Here is a 12246-nt window from a genome sequence, read left to right as displayed (position 1 = left end):
TATATATATATATATATATATATATATATATATATATATATATATATATATCAGCAAAAATGACTGTTACCAAGTACAAGACGGTTTTGAATCCTGCAAGATCTTTTAAGAATATCTGCTACAGTGTCAAACGTGGTGGGTGATTTTAAATTTTGGCTAAAGTTTGTCTTCATGGTTTTGGCAACACATTATAATAAATTCCCCAGTGCCCGCAGTTTTATGCGGTAGTTGAAAGTCTAATGTGCATGAAACGTATATACATTCTTAAAGTATATTTCTAAGTTAATTGACCATTACTACATTTGCTATCACTGGTGAAATTTTCATTTCGATTACTTCACTCACTGACATCCAGAAACTGAGTTTGTTTGCAAGATATGACATAATGACTTTTCACTCTTTATCTCACGAGATTGTCATAGTTTACGTTTTTAGTTTCGGACATAATCTTTAAGAGAATTAAGTTGTCAAGATACTCAGGATTGAGAAGTCATAAAATATCCATTTTACCCTGTTGACAGATCTTTCAATAAGCGAAATCACGATTTAATATTTGTAATATATATATATATATATATATATATATATATATATATATATATATATATATATATATATATATATATATATATATATATATATATATATATATATAGATATATATATATATATATATATATATATATATATATATATATATATATATATATATATATATATATATATATATATATATATATATATATATATATATATATATATATATATATATATATACCGCAATTTAGTTCATCTGTGTCCCCTGGGCAGTCGTGAATCCCGTCACAGAAGTATTGGTATGATACACACTTTGAAATGGAAGGATAGTTGGAATAAGTGTAGTTCAGAGGGCATAACCTTTCACCCGAGAAACATTCTGAAATAAAAAAATTGAGACTGTTTAAACGGCTTATTCACTTGTGCACTGAAATGAATGACTATTCACAAATACACAACCAATATGTTGTGCTTGTAAAGAAAAATATATCCTCCTTACTTCAACATCTAACCCGAGGTATCGGAGGATAAAGACTTATTGGAAGCAAATGTCGGTTCAATTAAAACTGCTTTAGCATTAGGACTTTGGGATTTGAGTTAGATTTATATACGCCAAGTCAAAAAAGTTACCACAATATAAGCAGAGTTGAATGTAGGGAACTCTCTAAAATTATTGTTCTGTGTGATATGACATATTGACACAAAGTAAAAATGTGTCAATATTCTAATGTAAATGAGATTGTAACTAAATATAAGAGATGTTATAAATACGTTGTTCCATGTTCATTTCCGAATAATTTATACAGTCTTTATATGTGCACTCAGTTGCTGAGTAAATCTAAATTAAGTCCCACTATGCACAAAGCAGACATGATTGTTTCAATGTAGTTACCTTTCCCAGAATACCGGTAGCACAGAATGACCAATCTAGAATCGTATGCAAGAGATTTTTGGGATAATAAAGTATTATCAATAGCAAAGTATTACCTAGAAATGTATAAAACAATAAGCATAACAAATTCATTATTCAGAGGCTGCTGGGTTAGTTCCATTTTCATTCAAAATTATCTCCAAGTTGCGACATCATGATATTTTTCAGTATATATATATATATATATATATATATATATATATATATATATATATATATATATATATATATATATATATATATATATATATGTATGTATATAAATAGATAAATATTAACCTTGTCTGGTACAACACGCGTATTAATATCCCACGTTTATTGCCGAAAGTTATGCTCTTTACAGCATAAGCAAAACAGCATAAGCATAGGGTCAGATTTGCCTTTGCATAATGCATCCACGTAGCTGGAACTATTTTGTTGGCGTGAAAACATGAGCACAACCAACAGGGTAGACCCAGATATACTTGTAAATTAAATAAATTAATTTAACCTATTATATTTGTTTGAAATCGTTAGAAAAGTCAAAAACATGGTAGACTCAGACAGAAGAGCTAGGGTCACGCTATTCCCAGTTGTGTTCATGATATGAGCAATAATTTTGTTCACCTTTATGAAAAGATCCAGTATTAAAACAACTGTTGCACATCAATTACCTGAACATGGTGTGCAGAATTCTTACCATCATTACTACAAATAGCAGCCTGGTAGTAGTAGCAAGAGCTGGTATTTTCATTGGTCTGGGTTAAGTGCATGCTACAGTTGGAGATATCAGCACTGTCAGAGCTACAAGATATTTCAACGGCATGCTGTACTGGCTGGTGCCATGAATTGACAAATGTACCTTGGTATCTTCCACTGAAAATTGATTGTTAAATTTTTTATTATTATTATTATTGTTAATATTATTATTATTATTATTATTATTATTATTATTATTATTATTATTATTAGTGTTATTTGTTATCAGTATTAGTATTAGTGTTAATATTATTCCTTCCTATAATTAGAAGAGAGTGACTGACACTAATGGCAATGAATTGTAGCTGTATAAATACCTATGTTTCATATATGAAAATAAGTGCAGATTCGTTTTATTACCGAATACAGCGTCACGTTAGCAGAGCCGATTACAAAATAGTGACTTCTATTCACTCACCTACACTCTGGAAGAGAGATTATACCATTCCTTGTCATGTCATTGACCATATTCATAGGACCCATAGTTGTAAATGTCTCTGTAGCAAGACAATTCAGCTGTGTCTTGTCACGAGTATGTCTATTTTGCGGGCGAACTCTTTACTTCAAGAAATATATGCAAAAACGAAGAACATTTTTGCCTGCTGTCCATACGATGATATGGAATCGTTTAAGATACTAAATGTGTCAGTTACTTATTTTAAGTGTTCTAGAAAATCAGAATTTTGGCACATAATGCCTTGCTATCAAATAGTCTGTTTTAGGTTAGAGATAACATAGCTAAAAAGACATGATTAATTCAGTTATTGTTGTACACACTGGATTTATAATCAAGTGCGATTTTTCTTTTCGTCGACAAATCTTCTACAACCTTAGTAATAACAATAATAATTCAATCAAATCGTTGTTATAAAAGAGACTTTTATCAAAGCATGTTCATGAGCACGCACGCGTAAAGTATATTACTGTATATGCACTTAAGGGTGTATCATGTATAGCATAGCTTAGTTATTGCACTTTTTGTATGTCCCTAGGAGGCGTCCAATTCCAATGGGTTGTGTGTCAATGATATTAGGGTTAATGGTTTCACTGATTAGAATGAAAACACTGTTTAACTCATGGAGATGGCACAAAGGTTCTATACCTTCCTGTCTGTCTGTGGCGTGTCCTTTGCAAGTAATCTGTTCGTGTACAAATATATGTACGAATGGCATTGTTTTAATAATGATATCACACAGTTTCTATTATTCAAGAAGAAATAAATGTGTAGCAAAGTCAGTTCAATATGTACCCATGATTAATGAATAACACTGTACGTGCATTAAAAAAGATGTATAATCTCTTACACAAATGTGGTTTTGCATATCTTAGTTGCTATAAGGAGTAGTCGATTGTTATGTAACTCGGAGATTAGGTTAATTATTACTTTACTTAGATGAACAATACTGGTTAAACCAGTTTGAGAAGCATAGAAAATGTATAGAGTAGGCATTGTGCAGCATGTTCGATGGAGCGAATATTACAAGGGCTTTCCATAATTATTTTTTGGGAGCTATGGTTCAGAAGTAGTTGTGTTCGTCGCCTGGATGGTATGTGTTCCACGTAAATATTATCTATATCTGCTGAAGTTTGACCCTAAAAGCCAAAGCCATTAAATGTTTGACAATCTAATTTAATATCACACTTTGTTTTGAATAATATTATAATGTTAATGTTTATTACATGTGTAAAAAGTATTTAATACATTAAAAAATCCAATATTTCTCTAGCTGGTGTTATAGTTCGATCCATATTTGATATCGCGTCATCATCACTTGTTCTATATTGAAATGATCCAGTGCCAGGACGCTATGAAACAAAACTGATCAAATTGAGTTCGGCTATTAAGTAGCGTAAATGTTTTCCCCTAATTTCATTTTGCCATTTTAGAATGCTTTTTGTAAACTGTCTTCAGCAGTTTCAAGAACGAGATTATTTCAACGATTTTTTTTTTAAATTTAGTAATGGTGGCCATATTTAATGGTGGATATGCAACATGTAAACAAATGTGAAAGGACATTATTTCATCGCGTTAAGTCAGTATTTGTTGAACTCTTTTGAGAATTGCTCATAATTGTTGATAACTTGATAAGCGTTACTTAAAGGTTTTCATATGTTAGATACTTGTATCATTATTTATGTCATGCAGTGTGCAAGATGTAAGTGTTTAAATGTTTATTTTCAATCTTTTGTAAAGTGGCCATGTGTGATGGTGGATTATCATCACTGAAAAAATTTGAAAGACCGTTCTGGCACAGAGTTTTCTTTTAAATTTGGCTGTATACATTAGGAAGTTTGCCATGCTGGATGATGAATCTCATCTATTGAATAATAATGATCGCTGTAATTTCGTATGAAAATGGTTTTAGTTTTTGAATTTTGAGTTTTTGAATTTTCTATTTAATTTTGTTAACGGATGATGCGCAATGGAAAATTCACGAGGAAAATTCACGAGGGAGTATGTACCATACGGTATGTTCTCTGGCTATACCCAAACATCGTAAATGTGAAAATAGGTTGTACATCTGTCCAATGTTGACGTATTTTTAATACTCTTTGAATGATGACGAAGACATTCTTACGTGTAACCGACATGTTTACAAGTGAGCTGAACAATGTTGTTGTTGCCTTCCGTCAAACTGTATTTAGGCATGCACACTGGCCTCCAAAGACCCTGGTAGAAAATAGCAATACTGCCATATGAACCATCTCCATTGATTAGCTTAACCTGATAGTCTGGTTTACCTGTATAATTGATAAAAAGGCATAAATCACACCTTAGTTTCACTGTGTGACAGAATTATGGTGCAAGTTCATGAACTCCAAGATCATTAGACAAAAGATAAATATGAACTTTCTAACAGTAACTTTAAATTTTTGCCTCTAGGTCTTTTTAAGGATCAAAAATGTGCATCCCGTTCTATAAAACCTCTCAAGACATAGTCCATACACAACAAATAGTGCATGCATAATGAGTCCCATCAGGAAGTACATACACATAGCCGTCTTATATTACTGGGCATGTTTCAAGTATCAAAAACACTGAAGTGGAAATTTGCAATCCAAATGTCAGGAAGGACACACCTATTACTTCTGTTTCCTGCATTTGTCAATATATTAAATCAATGTATAACATTAACTATTGTAATTCATATTGCTATAAGATAATCAAGTTCAGAGTTAACTAGCCTTGGGAGTTTTTTTTTTTGAATGTTCAAAGCATTTTAAAGTTCTAATTGAAACAGCAACGATATTATTCCGCACCAAACGAACCCTGACTAACACATTCATATCCACCCAAACGTTTAATAGGCGTATATCAAGGTAATGGTGGAAAATAGCTAAGTCGGGACTTTGTAACGGGTCTTAACGACCGTAACCATTTATTAAGAAATTGGTCTCAAACTAAACTTGCAATGCATAAACCATCGTTTTCTTATCATGCATATCACGACTGTGATTCCGGATTGTAGACCCCACATTTTATATCATGTTTATGCAGACCAACATTAGCAAGCATACTACATGGAATCGGCAAGCGCCTTACTCTGGAACTAATAATAAATAGCAAAAGACATTAGTTGAAACAATAATGGCATTTAAATATGGACAACAGAACCAATAGTCTCACTAATATATTAAATTAAACTTGCCTACAAACGTTTTTTTTTTTTCATTAGATAGCGTAAACTTGGGACCTTTATGCAAATAATAGTGTTCTTCATTCAGTTGCAGTCTTCTGGATCGCCATTTTTTGATCCAAAGCCGTGCGGCTCTTTCTTACTCCTTGTGCGTTTGATTAGCAAGTTAAGTGGCCTAGTACTAACGTTGTTGTATATAAACAATGCTTCGTCTATTCTGTCAAATCGGAATGACTTTTGATAGTTAAACTCCAAATCAAAGGTTTCTGTCAGATGTCGTAGCCATATATATTGGAAAACTTGAACTAAAGTACAAAAATGAAATATGTAAGAGACACATGGATGGGCAGACATTGCCACTGAAACTATTTACATTCTTGTTATTTTATATGATTAAAACCTCATTAACTTCCTCTCCATGTAGCGTACGATAAGCGATTTGCAAATACAACTACGAAACGACCTTAAAAAAGATCACATATAATAGCAAATCAATGGGCATTTTTGACGTTTGGTTGTATTGGCACCCAGATCACTGAAGTGACATTATCAACTACATGATATATAATCTCCATAACCAATCAAATCATTCAAAGCCACCTGATTATGCCAATGCACAATAACTTTAAAATAGGAGAAAACATTAATGCATAAGACAACAAAAATAAGGCAATTCCAAACAAAATGATAAACAAATAACATAATGTTTAATGCAATGACACACGCCAATCAGGCCAATTTAATGGCATATTTGACCTTAACTGTATTACATCTGGTTTGATTGTTTATAGATCGTTATATTAATAAACCACTTTAAGAGCCATCTTAACAGAACATGGCAAAATAACAAAGTATTCTGAGCATCATTGATAACATTTTGCTTATTATTAGCCAAATTAATCAATCGCAGGTTCTCGAAACAGATCAATTATTTGCATTATTTTGTTTAATTACCATTCATAGAACAACACATTTTCGCATACTTATCTGCAATGCCTTGCACAGGTTTATTTCTAAATTTTGTATGAATGTTGTATGTACTCATTCCTTCATACATATTTCGCATCCGTCGTATATTAATTAGCCAGGTTAATAATTTTCGTAAAAAGAAACTAGAACTTGTAAAAATAATATATATATATATATATATATATATATATATATATATATATATATATATATATATATATATATATATATATAGAAAGAGAAAGAGGAAACGTAAATAACTCACTAATGCAATTTTCCTCATCTGAACCATCTATACAGTCATTAATACCATCACACTGCAGGTAGACTGATATGCAAACTCGGGTTGTATTACATTGTAACGTGTCAGGACCACAGTATGGGCTGGCAGGACAAGGGCTATGTATGACAGACACATCATCAAGGGCCACAACTCCTGGCCATAATGTTGTAGAAGTAATGGTCTTTGCTACGAAGATGACCTCTGCAAATCCTGACTGAACAGGTACCCAGCCCTTCAACCAGTCACTGACAGTTCTGTTTATGTGGTCATACCTATTGTAAATAAATAATACATGAAATACATGTAACCAGCTATCGACAGTTGCGTTTATTTGATCATGCATACTGTTTGTAATAACTATCATATTTTAACGAGTTATTAACAGTTATATTAACGAGGTGAAACGTATTGAAATCAATTTAGTTAAAAAAGGAATTTCATGGTAGCTGGGGATGAAATACTATTGTTTTGTTGTTGCTGTTAACTCCAGTTAACTCCAGTCACCATAATAAGCGTAATACAATCGTACAAAAAAAGCTGACAAAATTATATTTAGAAAATAAAGATCTCCAATTAGTGATAAACCAGATCAACAATGTTTGATAAAACTATGGTATCTCAAGGGTTCTTATGGGTAATTTGGCATCCTTGTAATGATGTTATCTGGAGTCAACAAGTGCATTGATGATTTTGTTTTACAAGAATGAAAACTACATGATTCAATAACTCGTGCTGATAAATCCATATTTATACATTTATTGCTCCCCAATCCCTTCTTTACCCAGTTATGGTCATACAGTATTCGTTATTGATTATGAAGAGGCACTGATGTTGAGAAGCAATTAGATATATCCTATCCATTAGAACACACAAGTCAAATATCTAATAACTCATAAGGTGAGAAACAAAAAACAGTAGGCTGTGCTTTAATTCTTCTGGAACCAACTTGATGACGTAATGCAAACAAACCTGTACCTGTTCAGATACGTGTGTTGATCCAGAGAAATTGTTAATTATGTTTATTTCATCTCATCCCCTATTATGAGTTTTGCTTGCAGGGTAATACAATTTCATTCATGCTTAGTCGATGTACCTTACAGCAGCTCCAAATGCGATATATATTTAATCCACAGTAAATATATACAAGTGTGCACCGGGTATCGCGTGACCTTGCCTGCATGAAATTTCCAATTAATGAGGCGGGAATCTGTTCTGGCTTTGCAAATTATATCTAAGTTCCTTTACTCTATTTTGTTGACTACATATGGTAGATTTAATGTGTATTGACCTCACATCATAATACTGTTTGAGACGGCGCAAAAACTATTTATAGAAATTCTTAATGAACTATGGGCAAAAAGGAACTGAAATGTAGCACTCAGCGTTTCATGCACAGTGACCAATTAGACTATTGAAACAGTGTATACATTGTTAAATTGAATACCATGTATATACAATGGTTTACTTCAATAAGATGTTTATACAGCGTAACGTTGAATATAATGTTTACAACATCAGCGTCAAATGTAACGGCAGATTCAACTCCAAAATAATCAGATTGAAGAAAATATCTGTTTTTTAATAATTGTTTAATTGTATTAAAGTGTAATGTTGTTGGTTTTTCTTGAAATATTAGCATAGGGCTCCTAATACCATTATTTACATGACACTTGTATTGATATAAATATATTATACACACAAGTTTTAATAAACAAAACTTAGTAAAGTATTGGGTCATTGAAAACTTTCTGTCACCGTCACATTTAATTTTGTAAAGATCAATGGGATTTATGGATTTGATACTGAAATCAAGAGGTTTCTGGCTCAATTCTCGTATGCGCGCAATATTGTATCAAAATTCACAAATTAAAATTAGCCAGATACCCTCTATGTATCAGGTGCAATGATGGGTTATTGTTAATGTACTGCATATAATACACCATAATATTTCATTTATATTATGTTCAGAAAAAGATAATGTTTCAAGCTTTATAAACGACTACAATCTTTCTCTTGCAAAATCTGCAAAGTGACGAAAACAATTAAAGTTGTTTCATATATTTAATTTTAAGTTAGGACACATAACTTAGCTTCTATTTTTTTGTCTTGCTTAGATGGAACGACAATTGAATATGTTGGAACTTGTTCTGAACCATCAGGCTTATACGGAATGTTCTTCTAATAACGACCAACTTTGTCATTAGTTTATTTATTTAAATGTATTATGTTATTGGCTTTAGTGATGAATCTTTTTATGACGCGAATAAAGATATGGTTAACAAAACAAAATCTGTAAACAATAGATTAAATTAATTTCATGTGTTTTAGCAGCTTATACAGGCACTATGAGAACATGGTTGGCTTTAGATATTATTGACTAATGGGTCAAAATGACTTTGGTATTTCATCTGGGTGTTCAGTCTTGATCGAAACTTACTGAGCACAGACTATTCTTGTTATTCCTTAGACTAACATGACCATGCCTTTTGCGTTGTCGACCCCAAAGTGTATATGTTACTGTCTTACCCTAAGTGCAAGCTATCCACAAAGCTTGGTCAAGGAACTTACACTTACTCTTCGTCTGAGTCACAATCACACAAATTTTACTGCAAATGAAAAGTAAAACAAAGTCCGGACAAGCCACAGCTTTTCCTTAAGTGAAAGTCTTCCATCCACTTTGGTCAAGGTGAGTGACCCAATATTCCTTATGCACACAATAGTTCTACTATTTCTGTCACAGTGATATTGACCGTAGGACACAACAATCAATACGCTACATTCCTAGCAAACGTGTAAGCCATCCACAAACTTTAGTGAAGCCACATGGGGGCATTTAGTGATCAATGTTCCGAAGTATGAAACATGTGGTCTTATGACTTTTTGACATTTTGTCCCCAAAATGAAGTTACGAATATCCATATTGTGTGCTTAACTTCTGTCCGTGATTAATGGTTCTACCTGCTTGACGTTTGGTCACGATTCTAGAAAAACCACAAGACATGGCCGTGTTTACAAGGAATGGGTTTTTAAGTAGGTAATCTATTATGTCACAGTCAAGTGACATTTGTATATAAAGAGATCTGGTGAAGAATTATGTATTTATGTTTCATATCGGCCTTTGTGAATGACAGTTTGTAAGTGCTTTAGAAATAGTTATAGAAGAGTCATATACTTGAACCACACGTTTAGTGAAGTAGAGCTAATGCTGTTATAGAGAGATCACTTTTCTAGCAGTCACAGTGACAATAACCTTCACCTTTTTACCCCAGATTATACGGCCTTCTTCGGTAATCCAAGTTCAAGTGATCCACAAAGTTGAGTCTCAGTTTGTAATATAGAACAAATGGCATTATGTGTAAACCGTTTTTTTTTCTTTCAATAAGTTTTAACCTTTCAGGCTGCAATCAACAGCCTCCTAGTTATCACATGTGCATGTTATCCACTGAGGCTGTTTGTTTGTAAATGAAAAGGGAACATACGCATGGATTTATAGACGGATTGATTTATAAACGGATGGGCAATGCCATACTGGTATACACTGCGACCGTTGGCAGGCATATGATAACTTCGTGAATCAGATTCACTGATGTGTTCAAGATATTGTTCATATTTTATCTACAATATTTTAAAGTAAAAGTGGAATTAAATACAGTAGATTTAATTCAGCATTGATGATGTGCTCCGATAACTTTGTAGTTAAATCGTATATATGTAAATTTTAAAATATTATGGATGAGTCCAATTTTGCAGTTGTGTAAATTATCGTGTGTATGTGAAATTTCAGCAATATGTAATATAAATATACGACGTTATTGTTTCACAAAGATCTAGTGTTCAAGCCACCATGGCTGCTATTGCATTTGCAATTCAATATTTTCTTTTAAAATAGTGTATGCTGTTGTTTTATTTCATCTGTAATTTTCTACCTCATACGCATGTGATAGAAAATAGTTAATTTGTGAATGGATATGTTTCGCAGTGTTTGTGGGTAGGATTATGTTCAATATTTCTTGTTTTGTTTTGTTTTGTTTTGTTAGTCATTGTTGACAGCTTTGAAAAAGACTAGTTTTTTAGCAGTTAAATTGTCCTCTTTATACTAGTATACTAGTAGTAATCATTGTTATTATCAAAAGTGAAGATGATGATACAAAAATGATTTAATTACCAGGCCAGTTTTCTTCCATTATTACCATTGACATAAACAAAGAGTTGAGCTGAGAGGGGGTTTGGTCTTACAGCAGTACCATTAAGATAATAGTAAAAATATACGCAAGCTTCAGTTGTCAAGTTTACTCTTGGTGAAATCAACGTCGAATTTGAATACTCAAGCCTGTATGGGAAGCCAGGTACAGAATGTTTCAGTGTATTATAATATTCGGCCAAGTCAGAAGTGTTGTAGGCGATCATGAATTGCCCTGCAAGAGAAATAAATATTAAAAGTTGCATTCAGTTGCAGGCAGTATGAAGGCAGATGTATCATTACCTACTATATTTGCCAGAATAATCGCGAAGATAAATTTAGTTATACGTATAATGTTTGAAAGTCATCGAAAAGGCGTATAGTGTCCATCAAAGCAGACATGACCCAAATGTTTAATTTCAAATCAAATAACAATAAATCATATAACCAAAGTATCTTTAACACACATGATTTATAGTTTCATCCATGATTTGTATTTCTTTCATTCATTTTGATACGCATATGACCTTGTGTGTAATCTAAGATCTAGCGTTGGTTATGCACAAAATCAGACAAATATTCGGACTGGTTGCAAGTTGACTCATTGCCAAATGCAATTGGAACTTGTACATAAACATAAATCTGTAGGGACTTGCATGGGTTCAAAGCTTGTCTAAGCAGAACGACTTTTCACGACAAATACTGACCAGTTATGAATGTCAACATACACCAACACGTTTGTCATTTGTATAGCTTAGTATATCTTATTATGATGGTTATAAAATTATGAAATACACTTGTCTACATTGAGGCAAACCGATACGCAGGTCTGTCAACAAGTATGTGTTGGCAAATTTTAATATATACTGTCTGTTATAATTATAATTTAGTGAAAAGAGTGTAAACCCTGTTTGCAGTAGATGGTCCGACTGCTTTATAGCATGGACCAAGTTAGGCTAAAGCAAAGCTG

General features: G+C 32.5%; 1 protein-coding gene across 3 annotated transcripts in view; it reads right to left on the bottom strand.

Moving 5' to 3' along the window:
- LOC149783726 (uncharacterized) overlaps positions 1-12246 on the bottom strand; it is a 94933-nt gene that overhangs the window by 34683 nt on the left and 48004 nt on the right. For all 3 annotated transcript variants that reach the window (XM_089931975.1, XM_089931973.1, XM_089931974.1), the window contains 5 exons: positions 11262-11511; positions 7079-7368; positions 4786-4948; positions 2148-2323; positions 779-916 (listed from right to left, as the gene is read on the bottom strand). In XM_089931975.1, the coding sequence (XP_089788101.1) occupies positions 779-916; positions 2148-2323; positions 4786-4948; positions 7079-7368; positions 11262-11511 (1017 nt within the window). The remainder of the gene's footprint in view (positions 1-778; positions 917-2147; positions 2324-4785; positions 4949-7078; positions 7369-11261; positions 11512-12246) is intronic.

The sequence above is a fragment of the Sinohyriopsis cumingii genome, chromosome 14 (assembly GCF_028554795.1).
Source record: "Sinohyriopsis cumingii isolate HCF-2022 chromosome 14, ASM2855479v2, whole genome shotgun sequence".
Classification (NCBI taxonomy): Eukaryota; Metazoa; Mollusca; class Bivalvia; order Unionida; family Unionidae; genus Sinohyriopsis; species Sinohyriopsis cumingii.
Note: the sequence above shows the minus strand (reverse complement) of the source record. Positions and strands in the feature narration are given on the sequence as shown.